The sequence below is a fragment of the Podarcis liolepis genome, assembly GCF_965112155.1.
Source record: "Podarcis liolepis genome assembly, chromosome: 6".
Taxonomy (NCBI): Eukaryota; Metazoa; Chordata; class Lepidosauria; order Squamata; family Lacertidae; genus Podarcis; species Podarcis liolepis.
In genome coordinates, this window is record NC_139559.1 from 19,847,801 (window position 1) to 19,875,028 (window position 27,228).

The 27,228-nt window shown below is 42.4% G+C and overlaps 2 protein-coding genes across 6 annotated transcripts; one reads left to right on the plus strand and one right to left on the minus strand.

Annotated features, from left to right (window-relative positions):
• Window positions 1-1,136: 1,136 nt before the first annotated feature.
• Window positions 1,137-10,651, minus strand: RNF114 (ring finger protein 114). 4 transcript variants are annotated; one of them, XM_083508292.1, is made up of 6 exons: window positions 10,357-10,651; window positions 8,295-8,445; window positions 6,081-6,187; window positions 4,906-5,020; window positions 4,164-4,271; window positions 1,137-3,793 (listed from the first exon to the last, which is right to left on the minus strand). In XM_083508292.1, the coding sequence occupies exons 1-6, from the start codon at window positions 10,494-10,496 to the stop codon at window positions 3,728-3,730; spliced, it is 687 nt and encodes a 228-aa protein (XP_083364418.1). In that variant the 5' UTR covers window positions 10,497-10,651; the 3' UTR covers window positions 1,137-3,727. The 4 variants fall into 4 exon arrangements, with proteins under 4 accessions (XP_083364418.1, XP_083364421.1, XP_083364419.1 ...); XM_083508295.1 differs by having other exon boundaries at window positions 10,471-10,647; XM_083508293.1 differs by having other exon boundaries at window positions 10,296-10,625.
• A 4,986-nt stretch (window positions 10,652-15,637) lies between these two features.
• Window positions 15,638-26,124, plus strand: SPATA2 (spermatogenesis associated 2). 2 transcript variants are annotated; one of them, XM_083508123.1, is made up of 5 exons: window positions 15,652-15,766; window positions 16,639-16,947; window positions 20,527-20,953; window positions 22,274-24,232; window positions 24,568-26,124. In XM_083508123.1, the coding sequence occupies exons 3-4, from the start codon at window positions 20,636-20,638 to the stop codon at window positions 23,510-23,512; spliced, it is 1,557 nt and encodes a 518-aa protein (XP_083364249.1). In that variant the 5' UTR covers window positions 15,652-15,766; window positions 16,639-16,947; window positions 20,527-20,635; the 3' UTR covers window positions 23,513-24,232; window positions 24,568-26,124. The 2 variants fall into 2 exon arrangements, with proteins under 2 accessions (XP_083364250.1, XP_083364249.1); XM_083508124.1 differs by lacking the exon at window positions 16,639-16,947 and having other exon boundaries at window positions 15,638-15,770.
• Window positions 26,125-27,228: the final 1,104 nt, after the last annotated feature.

The following is a 27,228-nucleotide window of genomic DNA, read 5'->3' on the forward strand; positions in this document are numbered from 1 at the left end:
CAAGCATTGGAAGAATTTGATTCAATGCTGGCCATTTATTCCATTGAGTTGTAGAATTTCACCATTGCTTAATGAGTGCATTTTATAACACTATTTTTGTTTGTTTCTTAGCAGTTTATAAATAACATTGACACCATTCTTACAAATGTTCAAAAATCTAACACATACCAATACTGGGCTCATCAAATACCTGGGGGACAACCAATGAGCCGCAGAGATATACCAATCCAGCACATGTATTTACTCCCCAATGATAAGAATATTGCTATCGCTCTGTATTCAGTGTAAAGGCCAAAGCATGAATCTAGCTATCTGCTCCTTTAAAGTGAGACCAAAGTGTATTTGAACATTGGGTTGCAATTACCAACAAGGCTTGGTTCAGAAATGACACCTCTTGCATAGCTGTGTGCAGGGAATAAAAGGAGACTAGATTGAATTTACAACCAAGATAGCCATTGTGCTCATTTATACCTGTAGATTCAATATGGGATGGATTCTATACCTCCATGAGGTGAGCTTGATTATTTGTTTGTTTTTGTTTTGTTTTGTATACAGAACAGTTGATCAGCTGTCACTTTCTATATTTGGTAGGGTCATTTAGATTAAATGAGCAAGGCAACGTTTTACACTTAGAATAGGGCTTTTGTCAACATGATCAGAAACCTACCAACATATGCAAATTAGGACAGGATTAAAAGTATCTTCAAAAAAGCACAGGTTAATGCAATTTCTGTACCCCATATGCATTTAATCCTTTCCCTTCATATCCTGAAACAGTACATGTCAGCATGCCCAAGTGTTGATAGATTTATTTTTGTCCACAGTATGAGTTGCACAAGGCTTCTCTCCCACTCCCCACAGCAGTGTGGAGGAGTTGCCAGGCTGAAGTTGGTTCAATAAAACTATATTCCAGAATAAAATTATGTTCTTGAGATTTTCACTCTGCAACAACGGAGGAAGCTGGTGAAAACCTAGAAGAGTAAGACTCAGCAGAGACTGAGCTTTGCTCATTACTGCTCTTCAAGTGACAGCCATTGGAGCTCCCCATAGCAAGGGACAAAGTATTTCCATACATTTGTCTTTCTCCATTGCATTTATTTACATTTTTTTTCATTTAAAAGCCAGAACAAGACAGATTTGACACTCTAAAATTTTTATTAAAATTACTAGAAGTGCACTTAGAATTACAAGAACAAAAAAGACTTGGTATGTTCATGGAGGATACCCAGGTTCCTATGAATTCCATAGGTGGATGGCAGAATGTTCTGACTGAATACTGAAAGACAGTGGCCAAGATTCAAAGAGGCCCACACGCATGCAGAAGGCACTTCCGTGCATATATGGACAGCCAGTTCTCCCTTCTGGCTACAGCAGGCATGGGGAATGTTAGACTCCAGCTCCCATCAGCCTCAGCCAGCATGGCCAATTAGGAGAGATGACGGAAACTGCAGTGCAACTGAAGGGTCGCAGGTTCCCGATCCCTGTGCTATGGGCTTTCTATACCATACCGGACATTGTTTTGGTGGGTTCCCCAGACTTCACGTACTGCTTTGAAATGCAAAGACACACAAGAGGCTAAGGTGACAGGAGTGAACTTCATGAGCGCCAGAACACCACACGCCCTCTTTGTATCTTGGCCAAACTCACACACAAAAAATATAATTAATGGTTCAGTGCAAAACTCTTAATATGGAATCAAAATCCTAGCAACCAAGGGTTTCAAGATGGAATTTTAGCATAGGACTAAGCGGTCTCCACACAGAGCTCTTTCTAAAAAGTAGCATGGGCAGTTGGCAGTTAGACCACTTCAGCATAGGAACTAGTTTCACATGTACCGTGTCATTATTAGTCATTATTAGCTCAAAGCCACAGGTTCTAAGAATCTATCTTTCAGCAGGCTGTAAACATACTTCAGACTCAGATTTTATCACTGCATGCCTGTCAGGCTAAATTATGTGTGCGGATTTACATAAATCGCTATTAGCTCTGGCGCCATAACCTCACATTGGTTTCACTTATAATAATTAGTGCAAAAAGTTGTCATTAAACACAGAAGAAATGATCTGATTGTATAACAGAAGTATAATCTAAGGCAGCCTTTCCCAGCCCTTGGATCTCCGGATGTTATTGGACTACAGCTGGGGCTGATGGGAGTTACAGTCCAACACCACCTCCCAGGGACCCAAGGCTAGTGATGGCTGAAATATGGAATCTGGCCCAGTTCTCAAACTTGCTTCTGACAGTTAAATGCACTGTTATTTTTTGTACACAGAACATGACATCTGAATGTGCCACACAAGAGGATATTTACACATCTAGCAAAAGGAAAAGGTTATTCAGGACTAACATTTCAGACTTAACTACATGGCAGTACATTCAGAAGTGCTGATAACCTCTGGCAAATCACTTCACTGTAGCCCTATTCTCACTATATATTGACTAAATGTGATGGGGAAGTGGAATTACACCTGCAGGCCGCATCATATGATCTCTGGATATTCAGTAGAATAACTTCCTAATAGGGTTTCTGACCTGACAGATAAAGCCTGCAGAGCTGTATAAAGAGCCCTGTTCTCCTATCCCATTCAGCACAGGACCACCAGGCCAACAAACACCACCCAACTTGAAAATCACCTGTTTAGTTAGTGTGTAAACAGCAGGCAAGAATAGGGCTAGGGTTTTTGAGGTATCAAGAACCAATTTGAGAATCAGATCTTGTATACTATGTACTGAAATGTTTTTGAACCACAGCAGCCTAAGAATTCAAAATGTGGCTGTATGCTTACAATAGGTTAAGCATGTTAACACTGCCATGTCAGCATGGAAATTCGTGCACATCCCTTCATAGCATTTGTTTTGGATATAGAAGTGCAGTTTTACATAAAGGGCAGTATTTCCAACATATTACATCTAGGAAACCAGCTGCTAAAGTTCACCCCTCTTGTTCTCAAATTGTTCCGAACTCTAGGCGCAGAGGTAGAAATATACAAGTTTGAGTTTAAGAGGCAAGAAATAAAACATTGTGTTTGAATTCTTCTGTCTTCCCAAGGACCACACAAACACCATCATACTTCACATCTGAACTTTGCAAAGATGTCAAAAGATGGAGAAATAAAAAACAAATTAAAGAAACAACCAATTCCCTCTAAACTCACAGAAGCAGGTACTGTACAGTTGCTGAACACACACAAGAGCATATTGTGAAGTGAGAGAATTACTCACAACTGGGACTTGTGCGGTTGAATGGCTGGCATCAACTTTTGTAAAGGTGGATTTGGAATAAAATCCACCGTTTCTCTACAAAATCAAGAAATGGAAGCCCATTTCTAACAGCTGAACCTAACAAACCAGGGCTTCTATATTATCTAGAAAACCTAGTTTTCCGATTCTTGACCAATGTATAGGGGAGCACAATAATATGAAGAGGATGCTCACAGGGTGAAATTATTGCCAAGTTCCTGGTGATGTATAGGCCTTAGAAGTCAAAAGTGAAAGAAAAAGCAGAGAATAATATTTAAGATTAACTGGAAAGAAGAGAGATACCCTTGAGCAGGCAAACAGTAAAGGAGCAACCATTAGAAGAGGCCAAGTATCGAGACAGCAGGAACCAAAACTAAGAAAGGCTCTTCACTTTTAAGGACGCCAAAGAATCTTGAGGCAAATAGTTTCTGTGGTACATTTCCCCTAATGGAAGCCAAGTATTGAAGAGTTTTACTCCTTGCAATATTCACTGATCCCTCAAGGAACGTAACAGAACTTGGGCCACCGTGTCATCTTCATCAGCATTATAATCCTAAAAACAGGAGACAAGGGAGAATGCGTATGATTAAACAGATTTTGGTCTCGTACCAGAACTGTTAAAGCCAATTTCCTTCTTTCACTTCTCATTTCTCCCACTACAGGATGTTAAGTGGTATAGGCACAAATTTCCAAGGGGTGCGCCCAAGATTTCCCTGTATGCTCAGGGCCCAGTTGTGGCTTCGCTCACTTCTGTGTATGGGCTGATCTGTGAAGGGTCATCCCCCCTCCAAGGACGGCAACTGAATGAAACACTATTTCCTAGCTCTTTACATTAGAATAAGGCTGTCCAAAAAGACAAAGTTTAAAATAAAAGACTAGCGTTTGGTAAATTCTGAAGAGGCTGTTTCCTAGTTACTACTTACCACAAAAGTATCATAAGAAAATTGGTGTCGTCGTTGAAGATGTTCCATGAAGTTAGCACTTCTGTAGTTTGGATCACCCCATGGCATTGATGCACAGATCGGGCAAACCTGGAAAAGTTTGCAGTTTATCCAACCCAAATTTCTTCCATTTCAAGTTTGGTGGGAGGTTCCCCGCCCCGCCCCCCATCTGATCAGCATATATTCTAGATCCTGCCCACTATTTTCTTTGTCAAAGGCTTGTCCCAGGAAAACCCTTAGTAAGAAACCCAAAGAACAGAAGGGCAATTCTGTCCATACAAACTTATTAGTCACTGCCCCAAGCACAGCACTGTCTTGCTGCAAAGCCTAGGAATGGCTTTTCAAGAGGCATAAGGAAATGGTGTGGGAAGAGTGGGAGGGAAAAAAAGCCTTGTAGGGCAAACAGAATTCTGCTGGGGATTCTTTGGCCACAAGCCAAATATCTTGATGTTTCCTAGTGTAAACTTGGGTGGGGCAACTCCTACTAACTGCAACAATCTTAAGTATTCAAAAACACCACTACAAACACCCAGCCATGTTAGTAGTTGCTAAAATACAGCAATGGCAGAAAAAAAGTTTGTTAAGAAATTTTTAGCAAGTCATGCAGCACTGGATACTAGCTATAATCAAAGTAACGCTATTTGATCCTTCAAGGAAAAAAAGCTTCATATTAAATGACCTATCAACCCACCCTGAACTACACTTTGAAAAGTAAAGCAATTACCACTCGTTTTGCATCCATGCTGTGATACTTTCGGCAGTGTTCTACCAGCCCTTCCTGGTCCAGATTTCTCTCATTGCAGTAAGGGCAGGGAAATGTGAACCTATTTGGAACACTCCTGTAGAAACAGAGGGTAAGGCCTTTACTTCTATGAAAAACTTCCAATTATGTAGAGCAGCTTAACTTCATGTAGGAGAAGGCTCCTTGAGTAGCACAGCAGAATCATTCAACAAAGCAACTATGATAGGCAGTGCAGGCTATTAGGCAGTACTACAGCCTCTGAAGGGAAAAGCACACAAAATAGCTTATACTGTAATTAAGCCTCTAGTGCCCTCAATGTTTGAGGCTTTTAAAATATGAAAGAAAAACCCTTCCTTATTTGACACAAAGCAGCAACACTTTCAACATGTGGCTCCGAAGATGAACAGCAAACTACATACAGTGGTACCTCAGTTTACAAACAGTCCTGTTTACGAACGATTCGGTTTACGAACTCCGCATAGCCAAAAGTAGTGTACTGGTTTGCGAACTATACCTTGGTCTAAGAACGGAATCTGAATGGTGGAAAGGCACCGGTGGTGGGAGGCCTCATTAAGGAAAGCACGCCTTGGTTTAAGAACGGACTTCTGGAATGGATTAAGTTCGTAAATCGAGGTACCACTGTAATAGGAAGTAGTTCTTGCCATCAACTACGCGCATACGTACATGTGAAAAATTGCTAGAGCTGCTTTGCATTAGCTAACAAACATTTGTCTGGACCTCAATTGAGACTGCAAGTGAGGTGCCATATACTTAGACCTCACCACAGATCATTTAATCAAATTCCAAATAAGGCTTCCTTCCTTGGGAAGCTCAGCTGACCTTTGTAGCCTTTGGGTGAATGGTTATGACATACATATTTCATCAGACCTTTCAACTGTCCAGAGTCCAGTGGGCTCTCACTCTTCCACTATGTAAATGTACCCTCCAAATAATTAAATCTCCTCACAGGGATGCCATTTTAAACTAAGAACAACCTTCAGGAAGGGATCAGGTGGCAAAATTCAAGGGTCCCATTGCTTAAGTGCAGAAGATCTCCAAGGCCATTTGGTCAAGATACAGCAAACCTCAGTTTTTACACCTATCTTATATATGAGCCTCCATTACAAGTAAGCAAATCGCAACAGTTGAGAGGTTACCTGGTATCCTGTGGTGGATCTTTTGTCACGGCTTTAACACCTTCCATTATATAATTCTGGTACTTCAAACAAGAAGCTGCATGATTACGCAGCTTTGAGAGGGACATCTGTACAGAATGAGAAAATAAAACATTTTCTTTAAATCAGTGTTGGTGTTTCAGATGTGACATAAAAGTATGTTCCAAGGACTGCACAAAAGGGTTGTTGTGACAGGCTCTGGGTCAAAAAAACACAGTTACACAAGGGACACATTGTACTAAGTTGATTTACCACTTTGCAGCAATACTGCAGCACCTAGCCTATCCCTTACTGTTCTGTTAGCTGACACCTTGTTTATCCAGACACTGTTCTTATCTTTCATTCCCAGGAGATTAAACAGTCTACTGTTTCTCTTATGCCCCATGTTAGTTAACTCTGTATAATACAATCAGATAGAAAGAAATCAACTACTGTAGCTTGCTTTAAGAATTGCATTGTGACAAGGTCACATGAACAGCACCAGGATATATGGATAGTATTAAAATTGTACTTGGGGACAACTTCTCTCCCCTTCAAAATTATAAAACAAACTCTGGTTTCAGAAAGCAGAGGTGGATGGAATTTAATATTTCCTATTGTGCTGTTACATTTCCCATATATAATGTTAGTCTCTAAACAAGTTTGTATCATCTGGACTTCTCCAGACACTGACAAAGTACAGTTGCCAACATTTACCAATAAAAGCTTTTCTTTCTATAGTCACAATATTGTATATTTTATTTGTACTGAAAACACAAATTACAGGATTACTCTTATGATTTCTATTTTATGAGTTCAGCTTGCTTGTCCAAACTACAATTGAACAAGAATTTTAATTTTGGTTTACCAGATCTAACATAGTCTATGATCTGACAATTTCTGGAATGGTAAGGAATTTTTAACAGTCTCAGCTGGCAAATAGATCAAGCTGAGCACATTTAATATATTATGTGTGTACATTTATAGATAAGAGGATGCTGATTTAAGCTCAGTACAGAATATGATACACGAGAGGCATTCAGTTTGAGACATGGAAAGTCAGATATTTTAAAAATAGAGGACTTCAGTTTTACTTTCAACTGCAAATGATATAGACAAAAACCATTCTTACAAAAGAGCAAAGTATTTTTAGGTACTTTTAGATACAACAGCTCTTCATTAATCCCCACCCCCTCACATTCTCATTGTACTTTGAAGACTGACAATATAAAGGGGCGCTCCACAACGTGGTGCCCTCCATATGTTTTGGGCAACAACATCCATCAACCTTGACCACTGGCCATGTTGCTTGGGTCTGATGGGAACTGAAGTTGAAAACATCTGTAGGGCTTCGGGAAGACAGATATAAAATGCAATTCCATTCCTGACTCAATTTTGGCTCAAAACAGTCCCCAAACTATCAGACTTTATTCAAGATATCAGCCGTACATCCAAAATTCACTTTGTTAAGCCCCTTAAGGGGGTTATGCAAACTTCACTACAAATCATAAACAACAAAGTGCATGGGGTCCATTGAAGCAATTATGGCATCAATTTCACAAAACAATTGTATGCTTTCATGAGAGCTACTTCTTATATTACAAAGAAATACTGAAAAGCTGCATGAGGGCTTGCCATGTATTCTCTTCACCACCTGAACTGTGATGTTGCCGTGCAGTCATGGGGTGGAATCCAAAGTAGTGCTAAGGCAATCATTCTGTTAGCACAAGGATTTATGCAAAGGAGCATTCTAGCCCCTCCCCCCAAAACAAAGCTGCTCCAGGGGTTCCCCTAACCCACTGGAGCAGATTTGGAGAGGGTACGGAATGGAATAAGGGGTAGTCCTGTTGTGCAAGTGGAAATCCCTGCACTGACAGGACATGTTAGTAAAATATGTCCCATGATCCCCTCCTGTGACAAGATCTGAACATGCTGGATTGCTTCCACTACTGACAGATCTCATTGCAGGAAACTGAAAGACCCATTTCCCACGCTCTAGTCGAGGCAAGGAAAAAAGTAAAAAACCACATGTTACCTTGGCCAGTTCTTTGAAAGACCTGAATAGCCTCTTCCCCACCACCATGAAATTCAGCAGGGCTTACCAGATATTTTTTTTTACACAAATCTGACAGTTATCAAGTGAGAAATCTAATGTGAAAATTTGCTTTTATCTAGATTCATGTTATATATAGGTAAACACAGGCCAGCTTTTCCTACTTTTTTATTGCAGCCATTGCAAGTAGTCTCTGTCATTTCAATTTGCTTTTCCAAGTCGAAAGCTCTGCTGCCGTGAGACAGGGTACTGCGGCAAACTCCACAAACTGGCTTTTTTGGCTTAAGACACTCCTGAATGCATGGTGTGCAAAAGCTAATATGAAAAAAAGACAGTATATTAACATTTGCATTGTACACAATCAGTCAATGTGCCAATGCACCCCTTTCTTATAACACCAAAAGAAATCACAAGCAGCACAGGACCTAGAAACCTATTAATATATTACAATGTAATCTTTAAAAGGCAACCTACACTCAACTATTTCTATAACTTACCTTAAAGGTATCTAGTTAACCGGTTAACAGCTTCTTGTTCCTTTTAATAATGTCTCTTCTTGTTTAAAATTGACTACATAAGGAGCATAAAACCTGCTCCTCAAAGACCTTGCAAAACCAACATTTATGATAGCGGCATGAATCACAGTTGACGTTTACTTTTGATAACATGCAAGATGAAGTCACAAAAGTATACCAGTGGTGAATAGTTAGCCACACCTTATATAAAAAGTGAATATTACTGCTATAAACTTCACTAAGCAGCAGTGTTAGCAATAGTAATCATATTCCTAGGTGCTCTATACATAGCATACTATATACATAGCATCAAATTAGGGCAAAATAAAAACACACACATAAAAGTAGTCAGGGACTATGGATTGCACCTGTCGCAACCATTCACACTTCCAGTAAAAACAGGCAGCATAATTGCTCAACAGGTGCAGTTTTGATTTCTTTCATTTATTTCTTTAGAACTGACCAAGGAAGAACAGATATAATGCGTGCTACTACTGCAGGATAACAATATTTGTTTCATGTATACAGAGCTACCCAACAAGAGCATTTCTGCAACCGAGTCTAAGCGTTATGGCTTCTGTGCTACACAGAAATGCATTTATGTGACCAATGAAGTTCACACAACACCAGTAAGTTAACACAGTGGCGTAGCGTGGGTTGTCAGCACCCGGGGCAAGGCAAGTAATTTGCGCCCCCTAACCCTAACCCCCAGATGTTGCGGCCGGTGCGGCCGGCCCCCCCTGCACCCCCCACGCTACGCCACTGAGTTAACAGCAATATGTACCTGTTAATAGATGGCAAAAGGTAACACTGCTGGGAGCATGTGGCCATTTTCAGGGCTGGAAAAATTATATATGGTCTCTGAAAAAGCTCTCTGAAAGTTTTAAATGCTAGCACCCCTATTTTCTTAAGGCATGCTTAAGGTCGACCAATTTCTCATGCTGGTTCCTAGAAACCTCAGAAAGGCTACAATTTTTTCCTTCACTTATAATTAAGTACCTGTTCTTTCACTTATAATTAATTACCTGTCACTTATAATTGCCACTTAGTTCTTTTGTTTCCACCATTTCAACCCCGTGCTCTACCAGAAACGAGCAATTTTTAACCTATTTCGAGGTGCGCTTGGCACTGCCCTTAGGTGCGGGATTGGTGAAAGGAAGGGCGAGCCGCTCGTGCAGCAGGAGGAGGAGGAGCAAAAGCGAAACAGAAAGTGTAAACACAGCAAAGAACCCATGGAACCGAAAGCTAACTCTGGAAAGAACCTACACGCCCTATTCATTTGCAAGCATCTCCGCTCAGCTGCAAAAGCGGCAGGCCGGCGGAGACCCGACCGCTTCCCAACACGTTAACTCGGGAGCTGTTATGAACGGCCAAAAGGGGAAACTCGGGTTTAAACACCATTTCCCCCCCCCCCAAAAAAAAATAACCCCCACCGCATTGGCGACTTAAACCCGTCCTTCGCCGCAGCCCAGAGCTTTGGTAAGACAACGGAAGGCTGTGCAGCTGGAGGAGGGAAGAGGCGAACGGAGCTGCCGCGGCGGCGGCGGCCTCCTCCTGGCTGCGCTCCTGGCAAGAAAAAAGCGGCCCGTCCAGTTCTAACCGGCCTCCGCCCAAGAGCGCCCCCCACCAGCCCTTCGTTGCCATGGTTACCTCACCCACCCCTGCGGCCTCCTATCTCCGCTCCGGCCCCCGTGGCCTGTTCCGCACTCACACATGGCCGCAGGGCGCCCTCACGGGGCTCTCGAACACCTCCAGGCACACCGGGCAGGTGAAGCGGGACAGCGGGTCCAGCCGCTCAGCGGCGGCCGTTGCCCCCTCCGCGTACCGGGAGCTCGCCTCAGCCAGCGCCATCTTCCCCCACAGGCCACTTCCGAGAGACTCTGCCGGCAGCGCGACAGCAGCGACGCTTTAGCCAACAAGCCGGGAGCGGAGGGGAGGGAGGAGGAGGCGGCGGCGACGGCGGCCTAAAAGGGCCAGTGCCGCCCAGGCCACGCCCACCGGGTCCGGGTTCGAATGCGCCTGCGCGGCCGCGGCGGCGACTTTCGTTTCGTCACAGGAGGCGCGGCTTCCCTTACAAGGTTGGGAATCTAAATCAAGCGCAATGCTGTACTGTACTTGGGAGGGTTTGGTTACTGGGTGGCAGAGACAGACCACAAAGTGCGCAAGGTGACTTTTGCATGCAGGAAAATAAAATAAATGAAGACACAAATTTGCGTTATTGTTGCACATTTATTTATTTGTGCCCCACCTCTTTCCCCTGACAGGGACTCGAGGCGGGTTGCATTTTACAACAAGGAACAGCTAAAAATATAGGAAAATGCAATCGCTAAAAAAACTCCCTAGTTTATAGGCACAGGTGCAAATATAAAGGTAGATGCTATAATTTAAATAGAAGCAGTTTGCATCTCGCTATCTCTCAAGCAGGGATAGCTCTGCTGACTTGAGCCTATGTAGATTCAAAATGGACATGTACCAAAGGTGAGATAGCCGATAGTAAAAGACTCAGAGGTCACCCAAAGCTCTGATGTCAGAATATTTGCAAACACAAGGCAAACATTTCTCAGTGGATGGAAGGCTCTGGCAAACAATAGGAACATCTGGTCATTTTGCAGAGATGCCATGCACAACTTTTACGGAAATCGCTCCTACAACTCCAGAATGAGCATGAGTATAAGAAGCTAAACATCAGCCATGACCTCTCCCCTTGTGGTTTACAGATGTGACAACCGCAGCATGTCTTTCCCATTCGGGAATGGCCTCTTCAGTTGCAAGAGGAAGTGTACTGTATTCGGACAAGAACTTGTCCAAAGACACAATGCAACTACCTTGTCTTATGAGCACTGGCAGCTGCCTTGTAAGTTATGCACTAAGGCAACCAAATAACTTCACAGGCATCTCAAAGGAGCAACATGTTGGGCAAGAATGGGGGCAAGTTTACTGCATTCCAATGGTAAGATTGGAAGCTTTTATAAAATAATTCCATCCCAGTTCACCATAGTCAAGAATTATACAGGTGGGTTTTTCCCCCCTCAGGGATGCAGTGTTGGAGAAAGCCTTATCTGTTGATTTTCTGCAGCCCTGTCCATTTAAAGAACCTTTGTACATTAAAGGGTAGTGATACTATCCATTGGATATCATCCATCAAACCTGACCTATAGGCCTAGCAACTGTTAGGCATTGCATCAGATATTTAAACTTCCAAGCTACTAAAAATGTAATCTCTGCTTCTCTGGTGATGCCACAAATAAATCTCCATCACATTCTGAGCAGTGGAAGCAAAACAGGCAAATATTTTACACTAGAATATAATTACTCTAATAAAGAAGGAATATTCATGCATATAAAAGTTTTCACAGAATAAAGATATTAGTTTGAGTTCCTTACTTGAAGCTTTATAAATTTATATATTGTAACATCACAAATTATGTAATTATGTAGCTGTTGACTGAGGAATTATTACTATTACAATTAAGATTATGGAATGCAGTGATATAATATCAGAAATGTACCCAAACCATCATGTGGGGAACCACTTAAACTAAAATGTATTAAATGGAAGTTAATTGGCCTTTTGATAATTGTATAATTGGGAATGAACTGTTATTGTTATAATTTGGCTATTAGTGGGGGTTTATTGGAAAACTAATTTTAAAAAAATACATTTATTTACTCTAATAAAAGGGTTCCCCTTTAGCTAGAACCCAGCCATACGATGTACTTGGCATAAGAGTCGATCCCCACTTGCTTGGGATTAGCAATTTAGGAACAAATGGACTGTTACTATTAAGATTTTTGTGGTCAACTTGCTCTGCTTTACAAGGTCCTTGTGTGACCAGCAGCAACTTTAAAATTGTGCAGTAACACTGTATGCCTGGGGACACATTTTTCACTGGACTAGAATTTTTCATACATTGGTGACATACAGGAGATTGGTAGCAAAGACAGACGCTGAGAGCTTGGAGTGGGAGGTGGAATTAATCACCATGCAATATGGGGGATTTTCTTTTTCCTTCAGTAACTGTGGATATTTGTCACTGTTGGCAGCAGGTCACCTTCTGATGATTTATGCTTTGATTCCATACGTTGCTGCTTGAGGTGTGAGGGAAGGAACACAAGACAGCCGCATATCAGTTCATATATGAACAGAAGCTATGCGTAGGCTGTTCTGTGTTGCAGAGGCTAAGGGGAATAAATGCATCAAGGCTATTGAAGACAGCTTTCCTATAAGGAGCATGGGGAAGAAGTTCCAAAACACCACTGAAATAAGATATGGTAGGTGTGGGAGAACTTCAAAATGGGGTTTATAATTTCATTATTGTGATTATAATTTAGGACCAAACTGCTTAACATCATTCAAATAGGAGGATGATAAAAGGAGGGACTGCAAAAGGAGGAATCTGTGCTTGCTTCTAGACTGTCACTATTTTCAGGTGAGATTCAAGCACAGGGGTCAGCAACCTTTTTCAGCTGTGGGCTGGTCCACTGTCCCTCAGACCATGTGGTGGGCCAGACTATTTTTTTGGGGGGGGGGATGAACGAATTCCTATGCCCCACAAATAACCCAGAGATGCATTTTAAATAAAAGCACACATTCTACTCATGTAAAAACACCAGGCAGGCCCCACAAATAACCCAGAGATGCATTTTAAATAAAAAGACACATTCTACTCATGTAAAAACACGCTGATTCCCAGACCGTCTGTGGGCCAGATTTAGAAAGCAATTGGGCAGCATCCGACCCATGGACCTTAGGTTGCCTACCGCTGTTCAAGCACATACTAACATTGTATGCCGCACAATTATAGTTAATTTGGTTCTCTTGAGCAACAAACCTGCTTCTCCAGCAGAGAGGATCTTTTGGTGAAAAGGAAAGTGATGGGGAAAATGCACTGGAAGGTGTGGGGTAGCACTTGCTTTGACATAATGAGAATTTATTTGCAGGGAGGTTAGATGGCATTAAGTGGCCAGTGTTGTGTAAATCTGCCTGCAACTGTGTCAGGAGAGAGGCTCAAAAACAGAAAGCGCTCTGGGTGTGCAAGGCATCTCCATGTACGGTGTGTGCAGAGACACACACACCCCCCCCAGGGTTGCAGGTAGCGCTGTGGTCTAAACCACTGAGCCTCTTGGGCTTGCCAATTGTAAGGTTGGCAGTTCGAATCCGTGCAACAGGGTGAGCGCCCGTTGCTGTGTCCCAGGTCCTGCCAACCTAAGAGTTTGAAAGCATACCAGCACGAGTAGTGGGAAGATAAACAGTGTTTCCGTGCACTCTGGACACATTCCAGCTTTGCAAAAACTCTTGGTGTGCAAAGCAAGGCCAATGAAGGGCAAAGCCTGGAGAGTGTTTACAGAGGCATGGAAGGTAGCATTCAATCCCCAGGCCTGAGATCCTCCACCGCTGAACGAGAGAACAGGTTGGAAAATATATGATTATGCTGGCACCGTAGATGTGAAATACTAGTTTCTGCTCTGGAAGGCAGATCTTTACATTTAAAATCTTTGAAAATAGCATTAAGTAGAAGAAAAATAGAGGAGTGGTAGGCTTGCCAAAGTAGGAAGTGGTTTTTTTTTGGGGGGGGGGTGTTTGAACACAATGTAACTCTGGAGCCAAATGTTTCTTCTGATGTGCCAAGCGACATCTCTTAACTAGCTGAATTAGAAAATGGAAAGGCGTGGATTGCATGCTGGTGACAGAAGGCTTCTGTTCTTTTCATAGAACTGTGCTCACACAGCACTTAGTATGTTAACTGCACAGGCTGACAAGGGGAAAAGATTTATCCAGAGTTTCATTTCCCCAATGAAATAAATGCATCCTAAGGCTATCTATTAGGGAGCCAAAAGTAAAACATGGTTCATGTAGCGGAATGTATGCACTGATATGGGCTTTAAATCTATCTTCAGGCAACACATGAAGGAAGAGAGGTTTGCTCAGCCTGACTGTTGAAGCAGGCACTTATTACAGCATTTGTTTAAAATCTTCTTTTTCCCTCAAGGGAAATGTTTAAAAACAGAGAAAGCTGCTAGAAAGTAAGTAATCATACAGCCAGCAGGCAGGATAGAGTGGGTTTGCTGACATTAGCTTCAGGGCTGGAGGATGTGAGCACATTTTACTTATTATGTTATTGGTCATGTATGGCTTGGAGGCTTTTTGTGCAGAAGAAAAAATTAATGAATGCTGTTTTCTTCTTCATTGAAGTCCAAAGCTACTGAGGAAAAAAATACTGATCTTTTTAAGAATAGGGCTATTCATCTCTGTCTTCTTTGAATACAAGATGTTGGGTGGAATTAAAAATGAATGACATAGCTGAATTTCATTGATGCGATTGAGTTTTAATTATCGTGAAACAAATGTATCCTACTAGTTCCCTGGAGTGGACAGATGGCTCTGAGCCACTACAAATTAACTGCAATGAACTGGTGGTGAAACTTCCAGATTCTGAACTGATTTTTTTTTGCTGGAATTCTTCTCTGGATTAACACACCCTGCCTCATACTACCCCATCCATATTCTACTAAAATGTCTGGCCTTTGATTTCTGAAAGCCAGCAGATTCAAGGAGGGATTGAATCAAATGGATTGAAAATGACATCACCCACACATGACAGAGGTAGGAGGTACAAAAAACTTTTGCAATTGTACAAATAACTTTGGGGGGGGGAGGGGGAAGGAGCCCTCCATTTCCCCCAAGAGAAACCCAAGAATTACCGAACATATTGTGGTACTGCATTAGATGAGTGTGTAGGGAGGGGGCTGTGTATGTAAGAAGGGAATGGGGTGCCCTAGCTGCCTACCCTACTGCAGGCTGCAACAATTTGTTACAGGTCCTACTGCCTAGCAGAAATCCATTTAAGTTATTTTGCTCATAAGTGCATTGATGCAATGAAAATAGCTGTTGGGCGGCTTTGGAGGGGATCCCGCGTCTTTACATGGTTTATGACGTCACACACGTGCAGGGAACGTCAATCTCCCGCTGATCCCGACGTTTCCATCGACTTAAGAAAAGCCCTTCTCTCCCCTCCCCACCCCTCCCCTTCTTCCTTATCTTTGCAGCTGCCAGAATCACCACCTGACGGACGTGTTCCCGGAGTAAGAAACGGGCAAGAGCGAAAGGCGGAGCGAAGAAGGTGAGTAAGTACCATGCTGCTACTAATGAGGGTTTAAATATTTATTATTTAAATAAAAAATAAAAAGCTAGAGACACAGAATTCGACGCATGCGCCCGGCGCATAGATACTAGAAAAAACGTTAGAGCAACTCATAGATTGGGGAGGAAAGATCCCAAAAGAGCCTAACGCCTCCAACCCCGCCGTGGAAGCTAGAATTAGAAATAAACGAAGGAATCGGTATGTTTTTGCATGGCTGCGATTAGGTGGCGGGCATAGTTGCCTTCCCGCCTCCAAACAAAAGGAAAAAGGGAAAAACAGAAGAATATGCTCATTTCAAACTTAGGTTGCAACTTACTTTCTTTTTTAAAATGTGATTTCTGCCCAATTTGTGGCTCTCCCCTGAGGCATTCCGTGTACAGCATGTTAACGCTGAGGGTAGTTTGGATCCTCAGCCTCCCTTTATACACGCACGCAAAAGCACAGCCCACTTTATCACTTATTTACTTCACTTCTTGATCGTTAAAACACACACACACCCCAAACCAAAAAGTCCTCAAAGCGGGTGACGAAAAGATTTTTTTAAAAAAACCCTAGAATCGAGGAGAAAACTCCGCAACCATCACTTCGCAAACATAACAAAGAACTAAAACGGATTAAAATTACCTCCGCTTCCTAAGCGCTTTTTAAACCAAATAACGCTTTTAAGCGGAGCACCGCGGAAGGCGCCGCCCTCCGCGTCGTTCTCAAGTGGCAGGGAGTTCCGCAGCGCCCCAAATGGCCCGAGTTTTCTCAAATGCTCCGCCGCAGCCCAAGCCACTTTTGCGGTTTTATTGAGGGTGGTGGGGAGAGAAAAAGAACGCGGGGCAGAATTTTTTTTAATTTCTTTTAAGGCCCATGCGGACCGTCCGGGGGGCGAGTGTGAGGGACGCACACACAGAGAGAGCGAGAGGAGACAGGAGTCGCGCTCACTTCCGGTTTCCGGTTGGGAGGCGGGGCAAGGAAGAGAGAGTGACAGGATGTTGCGCGTCCGGGTCACGAGCGACTTCCTGGCTGGCGAAAGTGGCGGCGGCGGTTGCAGGTCTGTGGTCCAGGGTGGGAGGCGAAGAGGAGGATAAGGGGCAGTTGCTGCCGCCGCCGCCAGCACCGCCGGGTTCTCGCGCTGCGCCTCGCGAGATTTCGAAGGGAGGGCAAAAGAGTCGGTGGGTACCGCTTCGCGACAGCGGGCGGGGGGGGGGTTGGGGGCCGAAGGAGGACTGGGAAGCCTCTTGGGGAGAGGGAGGGGGGCCCTCAGGCGACCCCCGGCTGTGGGGGCGAAGGGGAAGGCGGCGGCGGGTGAGGGGGGGGGGGTTGTCTTCCTACTTCGTCCGTACTCCTCCCCCCTCGGGCGGGTTCTCTTCCCGGGGTCCCCGGGTCCCTTCTCGTACTTGGCGAAGGGAGCCTGTGAGGATTTCCGAGGTCTTCGTTCGTTCGCCGTCCCTTCTCTCTCTCTCTCACACACCCGCCCAGTTGAGGAAGGAGCTAGGGGCAGATGGTCACCCCCTGCAGTTGTATTTTTTACGCTGGCCTTCCTCCTAGGTTTAAGGACCTAGGTTTAAGGATGTGTGTGTGTGTGTGTGTATATATATATATATATATATATAGGTTTAAGGATGTGTGTGTGTGTGTGTGTGTGTGTGTGTGTGTGTGTGTATATATATACACACAGAGAGAGAGACAGAGACACACACACACACACACACAAATATATATGTATGTATATACACACGCACAAAACCAGCCCCCCTCTCGCTCTATAATGGGGGTAGAGGCTGGTATTGTTCGTTTAAATCTACCCCCCCCCCCCGTGTACAAGCCACACAAAGCGTGTCTCTGTTCTGAGCGCTGTTTTTGGCTTTGCACCTTGGAAGCAGCTTAGGCTCGGGCTGATGGAGAAACGTGGCCGAAAAGTAAGGAGCATGCTGGTGCTTTCTTTCTGGGATTGCATTCCATGCCTATCTCTCACCACGGGTTAGGTTGTGCAAGGGACCAGAGGCCTAATTGTAGCTGGGGCACACATCCATTGTAAGGACTGTGACCTTTGCAGGGCTGTTGTGGTTTTTTTACCACCCCCTGGGGATGGGGACCTTTCCTCAGGAGTGAGGATCACCTTGCAGTTCTTTTCAAAATAGCTTGAAGGTGTTGATTGTTCACTTCATTGTTAGGCACTGACTTTCTGCTGGAAGAATTAAGTAATACGCAGGGGCACAGGTCTTGTGATGTGAAAAGTTTCCAAAGATTATTCTCTTGGTGTTTTTCAATTCCTCCTTCTTTGTCTTTTTTATATTATTTGGGACAGTTTTCTGTTGCGGGACATCCATATATATGGATATATATATTCAGCTCATGGTCCACAATCTGAATGAAGAATTAATTTAGAAAAGGGTGTACAATAATCTTAGAAAGTGAGGGGCTCAAAACTATACAGTGGTACCTCTGGTTAAGAACTTAATTCATTCCGGAGGTACGTTCTTAACCTGAAACTGTTCTTAACCTGAGGTACCACCTTAGCCCAAGGGGCCTCCCACTGCCACTGCGCCGCCACCACACGATTTCTGTTCTCATCCTGAAGCAATGTTCTTAACCCAAGGTACTATTTCTGGGTTAGCAGAGTCTGTAACCTGAAGTGTCTGTAACCCGAGGTACCACTGTACTAGTATTGTGGGAATTTCCAAGGCTTTCCACCTGTACAGATTCTGCATGCTTAAGTGTTTGCTAAAGGAGTCAGAAGCTAACGCCCTGTTTATAGTGTTCTGCATTGTAGTAGTCTATAGTGATAAGAAGAGATAAGCCTGAGACTGGAGAAAACGCAGGTGCCTGGCTCAGTAAGAATGGCTTCTGGCAGCTGAAAACTTGGAAGTTTGTCTGGTGTGATGTTGGGCTAAATTCTGGGATCTGTAAATACATTTTCAAAAATCTGTCTTGTCTGTAAGCTTCCAGAAATAAAACATTTAATACCCATTTAACTTTACACAGTGAATAGGCCTCCTGCAAACTGTCTTCAGTTTAGTCTCTGCAGAGTCAGGGCTCTGGCATTTACATCTGAAGGTGCTAGTAAGCTACTTTGCAGGAACTGAACATATACAGATGGTAAGTCATAATTAGGATGGAAAAGAGATGCAAATATTATACATTTTTCCAAAAGAATGTAGTTGATTCCAACACCTCTTAGTCTAGTGTTGCAGGCTGCAATTCTACCTAGAAAACGTCCAAGTGAACTCAGTGTGATTTTTTCTATAGAGGAGTGTGCCTCATATTACAGGGTAAATCTCCTTCAGAACCACTGGTAGACAAAGCTGAACGATTTGGCATTTGATCAGGCACTATGTGGAACTGCTTTTTCTTATGAGCAATAATGTTAATTTCCCCATATGATTGGTTTCGAAGTTGTGGATGATTTCACATAAGCAGGAAAATTGTTGTAGGAGTTGACTGTTCAAATTACACAGGCCTTCATTTTATTAGCCATTAAAGAAAAATGCCTAGTGTAGTATTCAGCTTATCGCATGTAGAGGGCTAAGTTGCATCCTTTTTCATCATTTATTACTTGGGTGATGAATTTGAATAGCAGAGTGTCACATTGCAGTAAGATTACATCAAGTTCTCTATCTAAAGGGACCTACTAAACAAAACTTTCTTTAGGCTTTATAGAATTGACTTACTTGTCGGTTCTGATCCCTAACCCAATGAAACACCATTAACTCTTGGTTGCTAAAAACCTGGCAAGATAAAATTCCTCCTAAATGTTCAAAGAGTTTTACATATACCACACCAGTAATCCTTATAACAACCATTTAAGGTAAGTGGGGGTTTCCCCAATGTTGCACATCTAGCGATGAGACCAAGCATGAGTTTCTTGCCTAAGGCCACCTAAGTAAGTTCATAGTAGAAGGCACAATTTTAGCTGGAGGCTTTCTGATTCACAGTTCTGTCACTAGGCCAGTATGCTACTGTAGCAGTTATTGTTGGTTTTGTTTTGGACCCCCCTTTTTTCTTTTTCTTTTCTTTAATCCTTCCCTCCTGGTTTCTTTTTATTTCTTTGTATAAATTCCTTGTGAGACACTTGCCTCATAGTTTCCCAAGGCTTATTAATTCACAACTACAAAAAAGATGTTGGGAAAGGTCCAGAAACAAAATTATTAAAGGGGTGAAGCTGCTCCCCTATGACGAAAGTTTGCAGCATTTGGGACTTGTTAGTTCTGGGAAAATACAAGTAAAAGTGACGTAATAGAGACGTTAATACTAATTATGCATGGTGTGGAGAAAGTGGAAGTTTCTCTGTCTCGTAACATGATAATTTGTGAACATCTCAGGAAACTAAACATTGGAAGATTCAGGAAAGGTAAAAGGATACTTCTTCACACAGTGCATAGTTGAACTGAAATTCACTCGCTTCCGGAGGAGGCAGTGGTGGCTGTGAACTTGGATGGCTTTAAAAGAGGGTTAGATAAGATTGTGGAGGGTAAGGCTATCGGCGGCTGATAGCCATGATGGCTATGCTCTGCTGCCACAGTGAGAGGCAGCATGTCTCTTAACACCAGCTTTGGGAATTGAAGATGGACAGAGCGCTGTTGCACTCACATCTTTATAAGCTTCCCACAGGCGTCTGGTAGGCCACTGTGATAACAGAATGCTAGACTACATTGGCCTTGATTCAGCAGGCTCTTACAATAGTAAAGTAGGGTGAGAGATGACAGATTTTAGTAGTAATGGTAAGTTATTTGTGTCTTCTTTTCTTTCAGAAGACTCTCCAGCACGATCTTACGTTGCCGCCTCCTCCCCAGCCTGCCTCACTGTAGCCATGAAAGAGATGAGGTAGCCGCCCTTGAGCGTGCTAGAATCTAACTTCAGATGGATGCAAAATATAAAGACGATGTATTTAGGAAGTATGTACAGTTTCATGAATCCAAATTGAATACCTCTGACAAGAAGCAGCACTCTGTTAGTGATGAGTGTCTACAAGTGACAGCTTCAACCCTACTCTGTTTTCCCAAGATTGATCCCTTCTACAGATTCCGGCTGATAAAATTTTATGAGATAGTTGAAAATTCGCTTAGGTCCTTGAAATCTTCAAGTTTGCGGTCACTCCAAAATGCATTTGGCGTTCTGGAATCAGTTGGAGTTAATCTTTTTCTTTACCCTTGGAAGAAGGAGTTCAAAAATATAAAGGTAAGAGTGTGCAAATATGTCTTTTGTAATCTAAATATTTGTGCTTTCAACTCTTAAAAGGGTGTCTGTTCTATCTGTAAGGTGTGTAGCACTCAAATTTATTCCAAAGATTACAAAATAAATGCAAGGTGAAAGTCTAGTTGCTTTTATAAATGCCTGTTGGGCAGTTGTGCCCAGTTGTGTCCTTTTTTCAGACCAGTTAATCTTTATTGTAATTTAGGATGCAAAGTAGATTTTCACCTGAAATCACGATTCAGGAAAGCTTACCCAGTGAGCTTCAGTTGGGCTGGAATTTGGCTTTAAGTTTAGTTACTATAACCCTGATTTCTGCATTCAGCCTTGCCAATTCCTAAACTCGAGTTCAGCGAATATTTTCATTGCATTTTATTTTAGAATCACCTCATTATTCTAAATGAATAACTTCAGTACATTCCTCAATGTACATTTCTCACCCACTTCCCTAGTGCTCTCCATACTTTGGCCTGTAAGGGAAAAAATGAAAAGTTCAGTCATGAAATGTAAAGTTAGAAAGAATAAATAATGAGAGTTTGGTATTGGTCTCTTTTTACTATCATGGAAGATGGGAGAACTATTGACTTTAAGAATACCTTTGGGTCACAGTTTCACCCTCAGCCTGGTTTAATCTTTACTGTAGCATCATACTTAACTGTAGAAGCTGAATCAGAGAGCAGCTGGTATGGTAAAATTATCTGGTGAATGTATTGCCACGGGGTGGTATTCCTCTATTGTGTCCTGTCAACACAAGGATTTCTGCTTGCCCAACAGAATGTTCCCTGCCTGCTCCAAATCTTCTATGGAGGATTGTGAATCCCTAGAACATATTTAGGGGATACACTGAGGGAGGAAAGACCTGTTGCACAAGCAGGAATCCGTATGCTGACAGTACCCCAATGTAGCTGTGCTTTGGATGCAACCAATTGAAATTAATTTGCCTTAGTGTGCTCAAGTGGATTGTGCATAGAATTATTCTGAATTTTAGCACCAAACCCTGTTTTTTGAAAGTGTATGACCCCCGCATGTGGTTATAACCAGTCCTTTCCCCCCTAAAAAAATGTTTAGGGGTACTCTCATTTTGACTCAAGAAAATCACCATTTTATCGTTCAAATTGGGGAAAATAAATACAGTAAATGGACAGAAGTACAAAGATTTACAAAATGTTTAGGGGCATCCGTCTGTGTCCCCCCCCCCCCCCCGAAAAAGCACTGGTTATAACATATCTACACTATTTCAGAATTACATCTGAGCACTTGGTTGAATACTATGTTTACCATTTTCCCCCCTCTCTTTCCCATCTTCAGACTTACACAGGACCTTTTGTTTATTATGTAAAGTCTACAATACCAGATGAGGATATAAGACAGATACTTAACTCAATGGGATACATCCAAGAACTTGGAACTATGTATAAACTCAAAGACATGGTTGATACCCTCCAGGTAAAGATGGTATCATTTGAACTTTTCTTGGCCAAATTAGAGTGTGAACAATTGATTGAAATTCATTTGCAAGTGAAAGATAAAGGTTACACAGAACTTGATATTGTAAATGAAAGAAAGAATAGCAGTGATGTCCGAGGCTGCTCAGATGCCTTGAAGCGTCGTGCAGAATGCAAAGAAAATCTAAACACTTCCATGTCACGAATGGTACTTCAGAAATCTGCAAGTGAGAGAGGCTGTAAAGATTACTTCAAACCCAAAGTTAGCAAAGCTTCTAAATCAGTGGATGCCTATGATAGTTACTTGGAAAATAAGAAGCCACCTTTGATGACATCCTTGAGTCTCAGAAAAGAACCCATTTTGGTTGATACTGAAGATGACATTAAAGATGAAATAATTCGTCCTTCGCCATCCCTCCTTGCCATGTCAAGTTCTCCGCATGGATGTTCCGATGAATATTTGCCAGTTTCATCCCATACCAACGGCATATTAAGAACGGGTATTCCATACAGTACTTACTATTCCCCTCAAGATGATTTAGATTTATATACTGACTCTGATTCTAGAAGTATGTTCAAGAGACAAGAACCCACTAAACATGATGTATGGCTGCTAAAGAATGATGCCAACCCGACTTACCATAAACGTACACATCTAGCCAAAGATACCACTTCCCTTAAGTGCCAAAACTGTGGATTATCTTGCGGCACCTCCATTTGCCAAAAGTGCGACAACTTGCTCATCTGCAGGCAGGACTATCCACCAATGAAGCAGAGCAGCTATTCACTCAAAACTCTTGCAAGTGAAGGCATATCTTCTGGGTCGGTGATAAGGGAGAAGCCTCAGTACATGTTGCAGACTCAAGACCGAGTGTCTCAGTACAGTTCAAAATCGAAACCTTCAGGCTCTTCACGCTGTGGATTTTGCAACAGACCAGGAGCTACAAACACATGCACTTTTTGTTCAAAAGTTTCCTGCGATTCTTGCCTCACAGCTTACTATTATGATCCCTGCTGTCGAAAAAGTGAGCTTCATAGGTTCTTGCCAAACAATCAGTTAAACTATAAATCAAACCAGCTACCACACATGGTTTATAGATAGACCTTTATTTTTATCTTTTGTTTTTTGGAAATCCTGTAATTTGGGACAAAAGGGCTAAAAACACAAAACATTCTGATGTTGCTAGAAGTATCCTACTGACCCTCTTAGGAGAAATAAAAAAGTAGACATGCCCTAACATTGGACATATACATCTTAACATAGTGCCAGTCTTCAATGATGTGACTTTACAAATGTTGTCTATTCAATAATTGACACTGCTGCTACTGTTTTAGGTGACTCTTAGCTGCTTTTCCGTTCTAGATGGGAGAGAGGAGCAATTTTTTCCTTTTTTTTTTAGAAGCAGGCAGGCATTGCAATTCATTTTTTTCTAAAGACATCACATGTCTGTGCTTTGTGGCTGTCACACTGCCTCATCCACATAACACAGCACCAGAGTAGTAACTAGAAAGATGACCAAGAAACTAAGAACAGCATTTTCAGTGAATTGTGAAATTGTCTGTTTTGGTAACTTGCGCGGAATATTCCTTTGTGTTTGCCAAAAAAGTGATTTTTTTATTTTAAAAAAGGAAAATTAATAGCATTACTTAAGCTCCAAAAGGCAAAATCACCATGGCATCTATTCCTTGTGTCTCTTCTACTTTTCCTTCACCATCTCAAGCATATAAAATCAAATTCTAAACTGAATATTTGCTTTATTTTTCGGTGTTGCCAATACACCTTGTGTGTGTGGTTGGTTTTTTAAACTGTTCTAGTACAGTGGTGCCTCGCAAGACGAAAAGAATCCGTTCCGCGATTCTTGTCGTCTAGCGATTTTTTCGTCTTGCGAAGCAAGCCCATTGACTAGCGCTACAGCGGTCTAGCGGCTTTCCCTGATCAGCTGTTAAGCGGGTTTTTCAGCGGAACAGCTGATAGGCGGCTTAGGGAAAGGGGGGGAGCGAAAAAAACCCGCGGGGACTCGCAAGATTTTTTCGTCTTGCGAAGCAACCCCATAGGCAAATTCGTTTTGCGAAGCGCCTGCAAAACGGAAAACCCTTTCGTCTAGCGGGTTTTCCGTCTTGCGAGGCGTTCGTCTTGCGGGGCACCACTGTATTAAGAAGTGAATCAGTATGTGTTACGTTACGCCTGGAGTGTTCCCAATGAATTATGATCAGATTCACCTTCTGTTTGCACATGTATCAAATCCAGTTCTTTCTACTGTAAATAGGTGATTTGGAAGCAGATTATTTTTTAATAAATATATTCAGTATGTTGTGGTTTTTTAAAATATATATATATATAAGGTCCTGTAAATGAAGTCTCTGGGTTATTTTTTCAGGTAACATTATTTTTTCCTTGTACTGTATTTCACCTACAGCTTATTACAGCTGTTGTGGTAGACAGATGTCCCTCAAATCTATTAGTCTCTTTGCTTCTTTCACCTGGTTTGAAATTCTGCCTCTGGAGCTTTGTCAGAGAGGTGGGCAAGTCACTTGGCTCCAACCGTTTCATGCAGAAGTGAAGCTTTTCCCCTTGTAATGATATTTAGCCACAACAAGGATGTAGAAGATTCGGCTATGCATACATGCTTTCTCCCATCCGTGCTCACGGGAGTGTGTTTGCATAAAGTACACAGCCACATCACACTAGAAATAATGATGGTTAAAATAACAGGGATTGCACCATTCCCGGCCAAGTGAAATTTCTTAAGCCACAAAGGATATCAAACACTCCTTTTTTAATAATTCACCCTTTATGTTTAATTGCTATGCCATTGCATTGAGTTTTGAACTTTGTGGCAGATTACATTTGACCTTAAAGCTGTTAATTTTTAAGAGTGTGGTTGTTGATTCTAAGACTTGCAGTCCTTTCACCCTTTCTGTAACAGAAGCTTACATGAATAGCCAGTGTATGGCGGGGGTGGGGGTGGCAGAAACATAAAGGGATTAAACACATTGTAGATTTGGTGAAATTCTTTGTTGTGACTGAGCATCAAATACACTGTCTCACATGATCTTTCTGGAATGTTGCCAACAGCAAAGCGTTACCAAGAAAAGAATACATGGTTGAGAAAAGTAGAAATGAGATTATAGTGATGGCATACTACTGCATTCAGCATTTTATTTTCTTTGCAGGCATTAGCTTGCTGGCTGGGAAGGTCCATGTAAAATCATTGCTTAAGTGAACGATGAAGGTTTTCATAATCTTAGATGGATTTTTTTTTAGAAGCATATATTCATATACCTGTAGATAAAATGTGTATATAATGCCAAATTTAAAATAATTTCACTCTTTCTAAAGTATCAGCCTGTAGAGTTCATTTTGATGTGTTCCGTTTTTGCTTAGCCTCTTCCAAGTACCATGCCTGTCTTTACTTGGCTGCTATACTGTACAGCTTCTAGTTCCTCTCTTGTTCAGGTTCCATACTGCTACTCACATGACACTAAATGAACAAAAACTGTGATGCCACGTAATTTATACAGTGAACCTAGCAGGGACTAATTATATTGCTTTAAAAAGAAAAAAAACAGTCCTGTGTACATATTTGTCATGGAATACCTGTGGTATTTAACAGTGTTAAATTGCAAGTGATACCATGCAAACTATACTTTTATGTGTATCTTACTGTATGAGGTTGCTGTGATTGAGACAGTAAAATATATGTTAATTTAAAATGCAGCTGCTTGGCATCTGATTTGTTAAACATCTGAATTTCTGTGTTATGATCTGTAAAGAAGCATATTGCTCTCCTAAAAGCTTGATTTGGGGGGAGTGGGGATTTAAACATTGAGCTCATTTTTGTGGAGGGATTGTAGCACATAATGGCCAACCGCTTCACAATCCAGGTTATGCTTGCCCTCACCGCATTCTGAGGTTGTGTCATTAATCCTATTTTCAGCTAAAGCTGGAAGATTTTTGATGCCCCTCCCTACCTCCCAGCAAAGCCAGCCCCATGGTATTTGAACTTAGACAGGAGAGGGGATACTCCTAATAAGCACTGGCAATGGAAATGGGGCTTTCTTCCCCCTCCTCCCCATGTGTCCCCTGGAACGGGTTTGGGTTGGGGAAGTCAAGAGAACACCCAGAACATGCTGTGGGAGAAGAGGGGGTATTGTTCCATTGGGCAAGCTGCAATGCTTGCACAGATGGGATGTGCAATGTTTAATCCCACATCAGATATTTTTGCCCTTCAGTTCCCATCCTCTCTGAAAATAGATCATGGTGGCTGAGGTTGATGGGAGTTGGAGTCTTAACGGCATTTGGAAGGCCACGGCTCCCCACTCTTCTGTTAAAGCTTACATTTGCAGCAATATGAGCTGGAAACCTAGAAAGGGTGAACGTCTGAGCATATGGAGTTCTGCGGTGAATAACAAAGGGTTTTATTTTCTCTATGACACTTCGTCAGGAGCTGGAGTCAAACATAATAGATCAGCAATAAAAAACAGTGTCAGTGAAGTTAACTCTTTAAAGAAGCCAAAAGAGGTCTTGGGCCAATGAGGCAGTTTCAAGGACTGAAGGTCCCCACCACTCCCCAAGGCTCATCTTCTCCAGGGTCTTTCCCAAGCAGTTGAAGACTCTGTCCATGCACAACCAGTATCTGCTCTGCCCTTTTCATTTCTCTGTGTGTTCTAGGAGACCGATGGGGAGGGGAGCTAGTCTCAGCTGGAAGGGGAGACTCCCTGGCTTCTTTAGCTGCCTACCTCATTGTTGCCTCTTGGTGTCTTCCAGCCTCCAGTCTGAACTGCTCTCTGCCACAGCCTCTTCCTGCTCACTAAACC

Excerpts from the sequence above, each read along its gene's own strand:
- RNF114 (XM_083508292.1), bottom strand. The coding sequence starts at position 10,496 with ATGGCGCTGGCTGAGGCGAGCTCCCGGTACGCGGAGGGGGCAACGGCC. Across the intron at positions 4,272-4,905 it reads GCATGGATGCAAAACGAGTG|GTTTGCCCGATCTGTGCATC; the intron begins GTAATTGCTTTA and ends AAACTTTTCCAG. Across the intron at positions 3,794-4,163 it reads TTTCTTATGATACTTTTGTG|GATTATAATGCTGATGAAGA; the intron begins GTAAGTAGTAAC and ends TCCTGTTTTTAG.
- SPATA2 (XM_083508124.1), top strand. The coding sequence starts at position 20,636 with ATGGATGCAAAATATAAAGACGATGTATTTAGGAAGTATGTACAGTTT. Across the intron at positions 20,954-22,273 it reads AGGAGTTCAAAAATATAAAG|ACTTACACAGGACCTTTTGT; the intron begins GTAAGAGTGTGC and ends TCCCATCTTCAG.